The following is a 15,244-nucleotide window of genomic DNA, read 5'->3' on the forward strand; positions in this document are numbered from 1 at the left end:
GAAAAACTATTTCGGAGAATTTTTCAGAAATTTTGTGCAAACCAAGGCTATCCTCTACCAAAACTTGTGAAATTTCGCCCTACTTTCTGAAATTTTATTCTGGGTCCGTATTGCGCTGAAAAAATTCACACAAGTACTTTCATATGTTGTTTGCACCCAGGTAAGGAGGCACGTCCATAAACAAATCACAAAAAGAAGATACGGGGAGAAAAGCCAGGACGTTTTGTTTTCGGAAAACCAGTTTTGTTCACTCTCGGTCTGGGACTTACTACGCCTTACTCCTTGGGTATTTTGGTCTGAAATTTTTACCAGACGTTCGTCACTGTGTCTACTGAGTTTTGGCTGAGATTTGAGCCCAGATTCGTCCCACAAGATTCAATAAATTTTTTATTCATCACTGCCAGGCTGAAAGGAAGGTTCGTTTGTGTGTGAAACTGTTTGATTTTTTTCGTGGGTGAATACTCATCCGTTTGACCTGAAATTTGTCGCTTTTGTCCCAAATTCAGTGGAGATTCTTACGTGGAATTTCAGGAAAAAACTATTTCGGGAGAATTTTCAGAAATTTTGTGCAAACCAAGGCTATCCTCTACCAAACTTGTGAAATTTCGCCCTATTATCTGAAATTTTATTCTGGTCCGTATTGCGCTGAAAAAATTCACACAAGTACTTTCATATGTTGTTTGCACCCAGGTAAGGAGGCACGTCCATAAACAAATCACAAAAAGAAGATACGGGGAGAAAAGCCAGGACGTTTGTTTTCGGAAAACCAGTTTTGTTCACTCTCGGTCTGGGACTTACTACGCCTTACTCCTTGGGTATTTTGGTCTGAAATTTTTACCAGACGTTCGTCACTGTGTCTACTGAGTTTTGGCTGAGATTTGAGCCCAGATTCGTCCCACAAGATTGGCAATAAATTTTTTATTCATCACTGCCAGGGCTGAAAGGAAGGTTCGTTTGTGTGTGAAACTGTTTGATTTTTTCGTGGGTGAATACTCATCCGTTTGACCTGAAATTTGTCGCGTTTTGTCCCAAATTCAGTGGAGATTCTTACGTGGAATTTCAGGAAAAAACTATTTCGGGAGAATTTTTCAGAAATTTTGTGCAAATCAAGACTATCCTCTACCAAACTTGTGAAATTTCGCCCTACTTTCTGAAATTTTATTCTGGGTCCGTATTGCGCTGAAAAAATTCACACAAGTACTTTCATATGTTGTTTGCACCCATGTAAGGAGGCACTCCATAAACATATCACAAAATGAAGATACGGGGAGAAAAGCCAGGATGTTTTGTTTTCGGAAAACCAGTTTTGTTCACTCTCGGTCTGGGATTACTACGCCTTACTCCTTGGGTATTTTGGTATGAAATTTTTACCAGACGTTCGTCACTGTGTCTACTGAGTTTTGGCTGAGATTTGAGCCCCAGATTCGTCCCATGAGATTGTCAATAAATTTTTATTCATCACTGCCGGGCTGAAAGGAAGGTTCGTTTGTGTGTGAAACTTATTGATTTTTTTCGTGGGTGAATACTCATCCGTTTGACCTGAAATTTGTCGCGTTTTGTCCCAAATTCAGTGGAATTCTTGCATGGAATTTCAGGAAAAAACTATTTAGGGAGAATTTTTCAGAAATTTTGTGCAAACCAAGGACTATCCTCTACCAAACTTGTGAAATTTCGCCTGTATTTTGAAATTTTATTCTGGGTCCTATTGCGCTGAAAAAATTACACAAGTACTTTCATATGTTGTTTGCATCCAGGTAAGAGGCACGTCCATAAACAAATCACAAAAGAAGATACGGGGAGAAAAGCCAGGTAGTTTTGTTTTCGGAAAACCAGTTTTGTTCATTCGGTCTGGGACTTACTACGCCTTACTCCTTGGGTATTTTGGTCAGAAATTTTTACCAGACGTTCGTCACTGTGTCTACTGAGTTTTGGCTGAGATTTGAGCCCCAGATTCGTCCCACGAGACTGGTCAATAAAGTTTTTATTCATCACTGCCAGGGCTGAAAGGAAGGTTCGTTTGTGTGTGAAACTGTTTGATTTTTTTCGTGGGTGAATACTCATCCGTTTGACCTGAAATATGTCGTGTTTTGTCCCAAATTCAGTGGGACTCTTACGTGGAATTTCAGGAAGAAACAATTTCGGGAGAATTTTTCAGAAATTTTGTGCAAACCAAGGATACCAAAACTTGTGAAATTTCGCCCTAGTATCTGAAATTTTATTCTGGGTCCGTATTGCGCTGAAAAAATTCACACAAGTACTTTCATATGTTGTTTGCACCCAGGTAAGGAGGCACGTCCATAAACAAACCACAAAAAAAAACGGGGGAAAAAGCTAGGACGTTTTGTTTTCGGAAAACCAGTTTTGTTCACTCTCGGTCTGGGACTTACTACGCCTTACTACTTGGGTATTTTGGTATGAAATTTTTACCAGACGTTCGTCCTGTGTTAATGAGTTTTGGTTAGATTTGAGCCCTCAGATTCGTCCCACGAGATGTCAATAAATTTTTATTCATCACTGCCAGGCTGAGAGGAAGGTTCGTTTGTGTGTGAAACTGTTTGATTTTTTTCGTGGGTGAATACTCATTGTTTGACCTGAAATCTGTCGCGTTTTGTCCCAAATTCAGTGGAGACTCTTACGTGGAATTTCAGGAAAAAACTATTTCTGAAGATTTTTTCAGAAATTTTGTGCAAACCAAGGCATACTCTACCAAACTTGTGAAATTTCGCCCTAGTATCTAAATTTTATTCTGGGTCCGTATTGCGCTGAAAAAATTCACACAAGTACTTTCATATGTTGTTTGCACCCTAGGTAAGGAGGCACGTCCATAAAAAATCACAAAAAGAAGATACTGGGGAGAAAGCCAGGACGTTTTGTTTTCGAAAATCCAGTTTTGTTCACTCTCGGTCTGGGACTTACTACGCCTTACTCCTGGGTATTTTGGTATGAAATTTTGACCAGACGTTCGTCACTGTGTAACTGAGGTTTGACTGAGATTTGAGCCCCAGATTCGTCCTACGAGACTTTCAATAAATTTTTTATTCATCACTGCCAGGGCTAAAGGAAGGTTCATTTGTGTGTGAAACTGTTTGATTTTTTTCATGGGTGAATACTCATCCGTTTGACCTGAAATCTGTTGCGTTTTGTCCCAAACTTTGTGGAGACTCTTACTTGGAATTACAGGAAAAAACTATTTCGGGAAATTTTTCAGAAATTTTGTGCAAATGTAGGCTACCAAAACATGTGAAATTTCGCCCTAGTATCGGAAATTTTATTCTGGGTCCGTATTGCGCAGAAAAAATTCACACAAGTACTTTCATATGTTGTTTGCACCCAGGTAAGGAGGCACGCCATAAACAAATCACAAAAAGAAGATACGGGGAGAAAAGCCAGGACGTTTTGTTTTCGGAAATCCAGTTTTGTTCACTCTCGGTCTGGGACTTACTACGCCTTTCTCCTTGGGTATTTTGGTCTAAATTTTTACCAGACGTTCGTCACTGTGTAACTGAGGTTTGGCTGAGATTTGAGCCCCAGATTCGTCCTACGAGACTTTCAATAAATTTTTTATTCATCACTGCCAGGGCTAAGAGAAGGTTCATTTGTGTGTGAAACTGTTTAATTTTTTCATGGGTGAATACTCATCCGTTTGACCTGAAATCTGTCGCATTTTGTCCCAAACTTTGTGGAGACTCTTACGTGGAATTACAGGAAAAAACTATTTCGGGAAAATTTTCAGAAATTTTGAGCAAATCTAGGCTACCAAAACTTGTGAAATTTCGCCCTAGTATCTGAAATTTTATTTTGGGCCGTATTGCGCTGAAAAAATCACACAAGTACTTTCATATGTTGTTTGCACCCAGGTAAGGAGGCATGTCCATAAACAAATCACAAAATGAAGATACGGGGGAGAAAAGCCAGGACGTTTTATTTTCGGAAAACCAGTTTTGTTCACTCTCGGTTTGGGACTTACTACACCTCTCTCCTTGGGTATTTTGGTCTGAAATTTTACCGAGATGTTCGTCACTGTGTCTACTGAGTTTTGGCTGAGATTTGAGCCCCAGATTCGTCCTACGAGACTGTGAATAAATTTTTTATTCATCACTGCCAGGGCTGAGAGGAAGGTTCGTTTGTGTGTGAAACTGTTTGATTTTTTTCGTGGGTGAATACTCATCTCTTTGACCTGAAATTTATCGCGTTTTGTCCCAAATTCAGTGGACACTCTTACGTGGAATTTAGGAAAAAATATTTCGGGAGAATTTTTCAGAACTTTTATGCAAACCAAGGCTATCCTCTACCAAAACTTGTGAATTTTCACCCTAGTATCTGAAATTTTATTCTGTGTCCGTATTGCGCTGAAAAAATTCATACAAGTACTTTCATATGTTGTTTTCACCCAGGTAAGGAGGCACGTCCATAAACAAATCACAAAAAGAAGATACGGGGTAGAAAAGCCAGGACGTTTTGTTTTCGGAAAACCAGTTTTGTTCACTCTCGATCTGGGACTTACTACGCCTTACTCCTTGAGTATTTTGGTATGGAATTTTTCCAGACGTTCGTCACTGTGTCTACTGAGTTCTGGCTGAGATTTAAGTCCTAGATTCGTCCCACGAGACTGTCAATAAATTTTTTATTCATCACTGCCAGGGCTAAGAGGAAGGTTCGTTTGTGTGTGAAACTGTTTGATATTTTTCGTGGGTGAATAATCATCCGTTTGACCTGAAATCTGTCGCGTTTTGTCCCAAATTCAGTGGAGACTCTTATGTGGAATTTTAGGAAAAAACTATTTCGGGAAAATTTTTCAGAAATTTTATGCAAACCAAGGCTATCCTCTACCAAAACTTGTGAAATTTCTCCCTAGTCTCTGAAATTTTATTCTGGGTCCGTATTGCGATGAAAAAATTCACACAGGTACTTTCAATGTTGTTTGCACCCAGGTAAGGAGGCACGTCCATAAACAAATCACAAAATGAAGATACGGGGGAGAAAAGCCAGGACGTTTAGTTCTCGGAAAACCATTTTGTTCACTCTCGATGTGGGACTTACTACCCCTCAGTCCTTGGGTATTCTGGTCTGAAATTTTTACCAGACGTTCGTCACTGTGTCTACTGAGTTTTGACTGAGATTTGAGCCCTAGATTCGTCCCACGAGACTGTCAATAAATTTTTTATTCATCACTGCCAGGGCTGAGAGGAAGGTTTGTTTGTGTGTGAAACTGTTTGATTTTTTTCGTGGGTGGATACTCATCCGTTTGACTTGAACTCGGTTGCGTTTTGTCCCAAATTCTGTGGAGACTCTTACGTGGAATTTCAGGAAAAAACTGTTTCGAGAGAATTTTTCAGAAATTTTGGGCAAACCAAGGCTACCAAAACTTGTGAAATTTCGCCCTAGTATCTGAAATTTTATTCTAAGTCCGTATTGCGCTGAAAAAATTCAAACAAATACTTTCAAATGTTGTTTGCACCCAGGTAAGGAGGCACGTCCATAAAAGAATCACAAAAAGAAGATACGGGGGAGAAAAGCCAGGACGTTTAGCTTTCGGAAAACCAGTTTTGTTCACTCTCGGTGTGGGACTTACTACGCCTTACTCCTTGGGTATTTTCGTTTGAAATTTTTAACTGACGTTCGTAACTGTGTCTACTGAGTTTTAGCTGAGATTTGATCACCAGATTCGTCCCACGAAACTGTCAATAAATTTGTATTCATCACTGCCAGGGTTGAGAGGAAGGTTCGTTTGTGTGTGAAACTGTTTGATTTTTTTCGTGGGTGGATACTCATCCGTTTGACCTGAAATCTGTCGCGTTTCGTCCCAAATTCAGTGGAGACTCTTACATGGAATTTCAGGAAAAAAACTATTTCGAAAGAATTTTCAGAAATTTTATGCAAACCAAGGTTATCCTCTACCTAAACATGTGAAATTTCGCCTTAGTATTTGAAGTTTTATTTTGGGTCCGTATTGCGCTGAAAAAATTCACACAAGTACTTTCATTTGTTGTTTGCACCCAGGTAAAGAGGCACGTCCATAAACAAATCACAAAAAGAAGATATGGGGAAAAAAGACAGGACGTTTTGTTTTCGGAAAACCAGTTTTGTTCACTCTCGGTCTGGGACTTACTATGCCTTACTTCTTGGGTATTTTGGTCTGAAATTTTTAACAGACGTTCGTCAATGTATCTACTGAGTTTTGGCTGAGATTTGAGACACAGATTCGTCCCACGGGACTGGCAATAAAGTTTTTATTCATCACTGCCAGGGCTGAGAGGAAGGTTCGTTTGTGTGTGAAACTGTTTGATTTTTTTCGTGGGTTGATACTCATCCGTTTCACCTGAAATCTGTTGCGTTTTGTCCCAAATTCAGTGGAGACTCTTACGTGGAATTTCAGGAAAAAACTATTTCTAAAGAATTTTTCAGAAATTTTGTGCAAACCAAGGCTATCCTCTAGCAAAACTTGTGAAATTTCGTCCTAGTATCTGAAATTTTATTGTGGGTCCGTATTGCGCTGAAAAAATTCACACAAGTACTTTCATATGTTGTTTGCACCCAGGTAAGGGGGCACGTCCATAAAAAAATCACAAAAATAAGATACGAGGGAAAAAAGATAGGACGTTTTTTTTTTCGGAGAACCAGTTATGTTCACTCTCGGTCTGGGACTTACTACGCCTTACTTCTTGGGTATTTTGGTCTGAAATTTTTACCAAACATTTGTCACTGTGTCTACTGAGTTTTGGCTGAGATTTGAGCCCCAGATTCGTCCCACGAGACTGTCAATAAATTTTTATTCATCACGGCCAGGGCTGAGAGGAAGGTTCGTTTGTTTGTAAAACTGTTTGATTTTTTTCGTGGGTGAATACTTATCCGTTTGACCTGAAATCTGTCGCGTTTTTTCCCAAATTTAGTGGAGACTCTTACGTGGAATTTCAGGAAAAAACTATTTCGGGAAAATTTTTCAGAAATTTTTTGCAAACTAAGGCTATCCTCTACCAAAACTTGTGAAATTTCGCCATAGTATCTGAAATTTTATTCTAGATCCGTATTGCGCCGAAAAAATTCACACAAGTACTTTCATATGTTGTTTGCACCCAGGTAAGGAGGCACGTCCATAAACAAATCACAAAAAGAAGATACGGGGGAGAAAAGCCAGGACGTTTTGTTTTAGGAAAACGAGTTTTATTCACTCTCGGTCTGGGACTTACTACGCCTTACTCCTTGGGCATTTTGGTCTTAAATTTTTACCCGACGTTCGTCACTGTGTCTACTGAGTTTTGGCTGAGATTTGAGTCCCAGATTCGTCCCACGAGACTGTCAATAAATTTTTTATTCATCACTGCCAGAACTGAGACGAAGGTTCGTTTGTGTGGGAAACTGTTTGATTTTTTTGGGGGGTGAATACTCATCCGTTGACCTGAAATTTGTCGCATTATGTCCCAAATTCAATGGAGACTCTTACGTGGAATTTCAAGAAAATACTATTTCGGGAGAACTTTTCAGAAATTTTGTGCAAACCAACGCTATCCTCTACCAAAACTTGTGAAATTTCGCCCTAGTATCTGAAATTTTATTCTGGGTCCGTATTGCGCTGAAAAAATTCACACAAGTACTTTCACATGTTGTTTGCACCCAGTTAAGGAGGCACGTCCATAAGAAAATCACAAAAAGAAGATACGGGGTAGAAAAGCCAGGACGTTTTGTTTTCGAAAAACCAGTTTTGTTCACTCTCGGTCTCGGACTTACTACGCCTTACATCTTGGGTATTTTTGTCTTAAATTTTTACCAGAAGTTCGTCACTGTGTCTACTGAGTGTTGGCTGAGATTTGAGCCCCAAATTCGTCCCACGAGACTGTCAATAAATTTTTTATTCATCACTGTCAAGGTTGAGAGGAAGGTTCGTTTGTGTGTGAAACTGTTTGATTTTTTCGTGGGTGAATACTCCTCCGTTTGACCTGAAATTTGTCGCGTTTTGTCCCAAATTCATTGGAGACTCTTACGTGGAATTTCAGGAAGAAAACTAATACGGAAGAATTTTTCAGAAATTTTGTGCAAACCAAGGCTATCCTCTACCAAAACTTGTGAAATTTCGCCCTAGTATCTGAAATTTTATTCTGGGTCCGTATTGCGCTGAAAAAATTCACACAATTGCATTCATATGTTTTTTGCACTCAGGTAAAGAGTCACGTCCATAAAAAAATCCCAGAAGAAGATGAGGGGGAGAAAAGCCAAGACGTTGTGTTTTCGAAAAACCAGTTTTTTTCACTCTCGGTCTGGGACTTACTACGCCTTACATCTTGGGTATTTTGGTCTGAAATTTTTACCAAACGTTCGTCACTGTGTCTACTGAGTTTTGGCTGAGATTTGAGCCCCAGATTCATCCCACGAGACTATCAATAAATTTTTAATTCATCACTGCCAGGGCGGAGAGGAAGGTTCGTTTGTGTGTGAAACTGTTTGATTTTTTTCGTGGGTGAATACTCATCCATTTGACCTGAAATTTTGTCGCGTTTTGTCCCAAATTAAGTGGAGATTCTTACGTGAAATTTCAGGTAAAAACTATTTCTGAAGAATTTTTTAGAAATTTTGTGCAAACCAAGGCTATCCTCTACCAGAACTTGTGAAATTTCGCTCTAGTATCTGAAATTTTATTCTGGGTCCGTATTGCGCTGAACAAATTCACACAAGTACTTTCATATGTTGTTTACACCCAGGTAAGAAGGTACGTCCATAAACAAATCACAAAAAGAATATACGGGGTAGAAAAGCTTCGACTTTTTTTTCGAAAAACCTGTTTTGTTCACTCTCGGTCTGGGACTTACTACGCCTTACTCCTTGGGTATTTTGGTCTGCAATTTTAACCAGACGTTCGTCACTGTGTCTACTAAGTTTTGGTGAGATTTGAGCCCCAGATTCGTCCCACGAGACTGTCAATAAATTTTTTATTCATCACTGCCAAGGCTGACAGAAAGGTTTGTTTGTGTGTGAAACTGTTTCGTTTTTTTCGTGGGTGAATACTCGTCCGTTTGACCTTAAATTTGTCGCGTTTTGTCTCAAATTGAGTGGAGACTATTACGTGGAATTTCAGGAAAAAACTATTTCGGAAGAATTTTTCAGAAATTTTGTGCAAACTAAGGCTATCCTCTACCAAAACTTCTGCAATTTCACCATAGTATCTTAAATTTTGTTCTAGGTCCGTATTGCGCTGAAAAAATTCACACAAGTACTTTCATATGTTGTTTGAACCCAGGTAAGGAGGCACGTCCATAAACAAATCACAAAAAGAAGATACGGGGGAGAAAGCCAGGACGTTTTCTTTTCGGAAAACTAGTTTTGTTCACTCTCGGTCTGGGACTTACTAGGCCTTACTCCTTGGGTATGTTGGTCTGAAATTTTTACGAGACGTTTGTCACTGTGTCTACTGAGTTTTGGCTAAGATTTAAGCCCAAGATTAGTCCCACGAGACTGTCAATAAATTCTTTATTCATCACTGCCAGGGCTGAGAGGAAGATTCGTTTATGTGTGAAACTCTTTGATTTTTTTCGTGGGTGAATACTCATCTGTTTGACCTGAAATTTGTCGCGTTTTGTCCCAAATTCGGTGGAGATTCTTATGTGGAATTTCAGGAAAAACATATTTCGGGAGAATTTATCAGAATTTTTGTGCAAACCAAGGCTATCCTCTAGAAAAACTTGTAAAATTTCATCCTAGTATCTGAAATTTTATTCTGGGTCCATATTAAGCTGAAAAAATTCACACAAGTACTTTCATGTGTTATTTGTACCCAGGTAAAGGGGCACGTCCATAAACAAATCACAAAAAGAAGATAAGGGGGAGAAAAGCCAGGACGTTTTGTTTTCGGAAAACCAGTTTGGTTCACTCTCGGTCTGGGACATACTACGCCTTACTCCTTGGGTATTTTGGTCTCAAATTTTAACCAAACATTCGTCACTGTGTCTACTGAGTGTTTGCTGATATTTGAGCACCATATTTGTCCCGCGAGACTGACAATAAATTTTTTATTAATCAGTGTCAGGACTGAGAGCATTTATAGAGTTTTTTTTTTAGTATTTGCTGTCAAACAAAATTTATTTTTAAAACATACTTATTTAACAATTCCATAAATTAATATTTTAATTATATTTATTTTATTTTTAATATAAAATATTATTATATTATTATATATAGCTGTTATTAACAATTCAATAAATTAATATTTTAATTATATTTATTTTTTAATTTAAAATATTATTCTATTATTATAAATAGTTGTTAAATGAAAGTAAGTTAATGTTTGCTGTGTCAAACAAGTTTTTCCCAAAAAAAATTAAAACTTCAAAACCTAAAAAGAAAAAGAGGTGGCAACGGGCAAACGGTGTCCACAACTGCAGAATATCGTAGCAGAATCCCAACCATTAATTTTTGCAAGCAAAATTCCAAACGTTAACCCCTTTACAAAGAAACTCGAAGAAACATGTCACTCTTGCTATATATACTATCCAATTCCATGCTCCATCATCATCGAAATCACTAATTCTTATCTCCAAAGGCTTTTTCACTCTTTCTCTTTCTCCTTCATGGGTTTAGTATTTGGAAAAATCAGTGTGGAGACTGCAAAATACGAAGTGATCAAATCCACAAGCGAGTACGAAATCCGCAAATATGTACCCTGTGTAGTGGCTGAAGTCACATATGACCCATCACAGTTCAAGGAAAATAAAGATGGTGGCTTTATGGTTTTGGCCAGTTACATTGGTGCTGTGGGGAACCCCCAGAACACCAAGCCTGAAAAGATTGCAATGACTGCACCAGTTATAACCAAGGAGAGTGGTGGGGGTGGTGAGAAGATTGCTATGACAGCCCCAGTTGTGACAAAAGATGGTGCTGGTGAAGAAGGGAAGAAGAACAAGATGGTGACTATGCAGTTTGTTTTGCCAGCTGTGTATGGGAAAGCTGAGGAGGCGCCTAAACCTACTGATGAGAGGGTTCTGATAAAGGAAGAGGGTGAGAGGAAATATGGGGTGGTGAAGTTTGGAGGTGTGGCATCAGAGGAAGTGGTGAGGGAGAAGGTGGAGAAGCTGAGGGTGTGTTTGGAGACTGATGGGTTTAAGGTGGTTGGGGATTACGTGTTGGCCAGGTACAACCCACCTTGGACAATTCCTGTCTTCAGGACTAATGAGGTTATGATCCCAGTTGAATGAAATTGGAGGATTGTATACAAAAATTCAGTGTTTACACAAAATTCAGTGTTTTTTTTTATCTGTTATGATGTTAAGTTTTACTGGTGTTGAGAGGTTTAAAATATGTTGTAGTGCTGCCTTGTTTCAATTCAATACACAGAATAAATGTTTTATATGTTCTAGGATTTTTGGTCATGTCTCTTGTTGTCTGGTTGTTTATGATTTTGGTGACCGTTATGTAAACAGGACCAAAAGAAATCAGAAATTCAAAGGAAATTGAGAATGATAGCAAGACACATTCAAACTCAATACTTAACTAATACAACTGATTTACTCTGTTCATTATACATCAGAATTGAATTCATAGGATTGCAACTGTTCAGGGAACACAAAATGTACATATCATGCACAGAGCTTCAATGTCACTCTCTTAAGTTATCCAGAGACCAGCTTCACAATTATAAAGATAATGTTGAAGAGAATTAGAGGAAGTCTCAAGAATTGACAGGCATATATGAGCCCTATTATTTGCCCTTTAAGAGAATTCCTCCTAGGCTCTGTCATATCTCTCAAAGTCCATCCCCTTGGAGCAAGGAACCGCTCCTCATTCAAAATTGCCAATGCATTTGCAAAGAGCAAAAAGCCTTCTAAAAAAGTCCAGAAACCCATTTCCTGCCAGAAGAAACACAGAGTGTGCAACTTAGTACTCAGAGGAAATCTTCTTCACTAGTTCAACTCTACTTTTCACACAAGAATCAGATAAAGGAATTCAAATATCAACAGGGAATGAAAATAGTCAGGCACAAGCAAATTCTAAGGTCACCCATCAATAAAGGCTATCATTCTTCTGGCTTGATATGCATACAAGACCCATGCTTTAACTCCATGGAAAATCACTCAATAAGGCCAAAACCAAACTTCAAATACAAAGACGTGTTCCTTCTCTCCACAATCTGCCATTTCCTTCAAATATTAGATTGCAAAAAGACTCATATTTTGCCTATTCTGACTAATATAACATTCCACATAGAATTAACATTCTTATCCTAATACTAACATTTACATACTATAGCAAATTACTTACATTTGACAAAAAAACTCAGAAAAGTGATAAAATGCAAGCTGTTTTTCTTGAGTTGCACAGTGCTTCACAATTGTTTGGTATAATTTAATGATAGCCATATCACAAACCAGAAGAACAACAACCAAATCTCATACGCACAAGTGCAAAGAACAACCCAAAAAGCCAAATCATGGAGAACAACATGGATTGTAGAACCCCAAGAAATCAGAACAAACACTTAGCCCCACAAGGACTAAACTTTCACTCTAGTTTACTCCTCTTCTTCCACAGTTGAAATCACTGCAAAAGTGTTGCACGACATGCTGAATGAAAATAATAAACGGCGTGGTGAGATGAGAGGGAAGATGGTCAAAAGAATCTCAGTATATTCTGGTTGTCTACAATACCCTTAACAAGATAATCATACAAAACAGAGTTTATAAATAACATTCTTGATCCTCAAACACAACCAATTATGAGTAAGAAGTTCATTTTGATAGGTTTTAGAGTATAAAATGCAAAAATCAACTCGGACCAATCAAACCACACAAGATTCTTCACTGACAATCAAAGTTAAAAGACAAACAACAAATTTTACTTCCAACTTTCAACACAAGTTTTTTTCCAACTTTCAACACAAGTTTTTTTTCTTAGTAATAACTATTAACTACACATTGGTTTAACACAAATCTCTTTCTTGGACCAAATCACTCAGTAGACCGATGGCACAACCCAAACTCACATGCAAACAAAAACATATAAAATTGTAATCCCAGTTGAACAATAACAGAACCATATCAAATGAATTTTATGTGAACCCAAAACGGAAATAATCTCAATCCAACCAAGAAGTCAAACAAATTAAGAAACCAAACACAGAATTTTTTAGGGAAAAGAGAAAGAATGATGAGTTCCTTACTCACCTGAGACGCAAAAATGGAAAAAAAAAACAAGGACCTATGATGTCTGAGTCTGAAAACCCGTTCTTAAGAAAGAAATTTCTAGAAGACGATCCTATGACTTTCCGAAAACTCATCTAACGACACAGAATGGCGGTAGCTAACACGTCAGCGTGAGAAGTTAAAAAACACCCGTTGGATCAGAAGCCTAGGCGGCAACAACTGAAACACCCTGCACTCTATCATTCTCTCTAAAGTAAGTTTCACGTTACTCGATACTGTTCTTATTAGTACGAGTAACTATAGTAACTTAGATATTTGAGTGGTATTTTGAATTTTAAAAATTATTTTTGTAATAAGTACCATGGCAAAATTTATTCCCACAAATTTAAAAAAAATATTTTAATTTTTTTTTATAAAGTTGATTTTGAGGCTACGGAGAAGATGTGGTAGACTAACAAAACTTAATTTCATTTTAGTTTATAAGTATTTATTTATAGATTTTAAAGTCATTTAGTAGAAATTAAATACTTTAATCTTGTATGGGTAAATAGTAGAGTATATCTCAGCGTGGATTGGACATTTGAATAAGATAAAACTTTCTTGTAAAACCAATCCAACTCCTGAAAAACAAATTTTTTTTCCAATATGGGACTAGTGTATTATATATGATTGAATACATCATGGAATATATCGTAAAATTTGATCGGATATCCAAACGAGTACATCTTGAAAAACAGAAACAAAAGAAAACATTCCTTTAAACCATTTTATTAATTAAATCAAAGTGTATCGAATATTTGCTTAAACACTAGGATTAACTCAATAGTTCATACTAAATCAGGTGCATCGACACATCTTATCCTATAAATACATGTTCTAGAACAAGATAAAGGTACACATTTAATAATATTTATTGTCTTCAACCATCGAATACTGAGTACTTAAGTATTGGATGACCTTTTACAGGTACTCTCTCTTGACCAAGTTCGAAGACCGAGACCTATTAGAACCAATATCGAGGAGCACACACGATCACGAAGATGTCTCCTTCCGCGACCCATACAAAAACAAATTTGGACAAAACTATTAATGACCTTAAAAGTTATTAGTATGAAAATTAATGTGATGGTATGAATGATAAGGATATTTCAATCTTCTTGTATTGAGTTGATTTAAAGGATGACATAAAAAAAGTGTGTAACCTAAAAAGATTCTGAATATAAAATAAGTGAGATTAATAATGGAGAATAAATTAGATTTTGACCATGAAATAATCAAGACTAACACTCATGATTTTAACTAAGTGATAAAAGTAGTTAAGTGTAAAATATGGTCATGTTTCGTGTGTGAGACAATAATATTCATTTAACAATAGATAATATAAAACGCAAGTGTTTGGTTTGGTCTGTGGACAATACAACACTATATTATTTTTATATGTTTGATAACACATAATTATGCTATGATGATATACGCACAGAGATTTAAGTTAATCTCATACTACACAAACATTTATATGTTTATTCTATGTTGCAAGAAATGTTTGTTACTTTCGTCAGCTAGTATGAACTATTTAAAGTATAAGTCACACCAAATGATCTATTGGATAAAGAGATAAAGTTGATTTCTTCAAAAACTTCATGACACTAGCATTGTCAACTTTGGAAAGAATATGGAAACACTAGAAGTGGTTGTTTGACAAAGAATAATCTGTTATTAGTTATGAGTGATTGTTGTTCAAAAAATACTCTTAAACGGGTTACTCATAATCAAATATAATTCAAAATAATACTTGATTTTAATCAGGAGTGGTTGTGTGTCAAACAATACTTGTTTTAGCCAATAATGGTTATGTTCGAAATAAAACTTGTTTTAGCTAGAAGTGATTGTGTTCCAAACAATACTTGTTTTAGCCAGGAATAGTTTGTTTCAAGAAATACTTATTTTAATTAGGAGCAGCTACGTTTAAAAAAATACTAGGTTTTAGTCAGGAGTGGTTGCATTCTAAAAAATATACTTGAAGGGGTTAGTAAAGAGTGACTACGTTTACAAACAATACTCGAAAGAGTTAGTCAAGAGTGGCTACGTTTACAAACAATAATTGAAGGAACGAGCTTTCA

The 15,244-nt window shown here is 37.2% G+C and overlaps 2 protein-coding genes and 1 long non-coding RNA gene across 7 annotated transcripts; 2 read left to right on the top strand and 1 right to left on the bottom strand.

The window, feature by feature from the left end:
* The first annotated feature begins 10,429 nt into the window (after window positions 1-10,429).
* Window positions 10,430-11,344, top strand: LOC137818362 (heme-binding-like protein At3g10130, chloroplastic). The gene has a single exon (XM_068621735.1). It carries the CDS (start codon window positions 10,557-10,559, stop codon window positions 11,178-11,180), a length of 624 nt encoding a protein of 207 aa, XP_068477836.1. The 5' UTR covers window positions 10,430-10,556; the 3' UTR covers window positions 11,181-11,344.
* Window positions 11,345-11,442: 98 nt separating this feature from the next.
* On the bottom strand, window positions 11,443-13,277 carry LOC137818363 (protein transport protein yos1). 5 transcript variants are annotated; one of them, XR_011082065.1, is made up of 3 exons: window positions 13,146-13,257; window positions 11,983-12,112; window positions 11,443-11,831 (listed from the first exon to the last, which is right to left on the bottom strand). XR_011082065.1 is itself a non-coding variant. In XM_068621737.1 (2 exons), exon 2 carries the CDS (start codon window positions 11,826-11,828, stop codon window positions 11,595-11,597), a length of 234 nt encoding a protein of 77 aa, XP_068477838.1. In that variant the 5' UTR covers window positions 11,829-11,831; window positions 13,146-13,277; the 3' UTR covers window positions 11,443-11,594. The 5 variants fall into 5 exon arrangements, 4 of the variants coding, with proteins under 4 accessions (XP_068477838.1, XP_068477840.1, XP_068477837.1 ...); XM_068621737.1 differs by lacking the exon at window positions 11,983-12,112 and having other exon boundaries at window positions 13,146-13,277; XM_068621739.1 differs by lacking the exon at window positions 11,983-12,112 and having other exon boundaries at window positions 13,142-13,165.
* Window positions 11,902-12,111, top strand: LOC137818364 (uncharacterized). Its single transcript, XR_011082066.1, has 2 exons — window positions 11,902-12,033; window positions 12,065-12,111. It is a non-coding gene; the product is annotated as an uncharacterized lncRNA (long non-coding RNA).
* Window positions 13,278-15,244: the final 1,967 nt, after the last annotated feature.

Source organism: Phaseolus vulgaris, chromosome 10 (assembly GCF_000499845.2).
Source record: "Phaseolus vulgaris cultivar G19833 chromosome 10, P. vulgaris v2.0, whole genome shotgun sequence".
Taxonomy (NCBI): domain Eukaryota; kingdom Viridiplantae; phylum Streptophyta; class Magnoliopsida; order Fabales; family Fabaceae; genus Phaseolus; species Phaseolus vulgaris.

Coding starts and splice junctions, on each gene's coding strand:
- LOC137818362 (XM_068621735.1), top strand. CDS start 10,557: ATGGGTTTAGTATTTGGAAAAATCAGTGTGGAGACTGCAAAATACGAA.
- LOC137818363 (XM_068621737.1), bottom strand. CDS start 11,828: ATGGGTTTCTGGACTTTTTTAGAAGGCTTTTTGCTCTTTGCAAATGCA.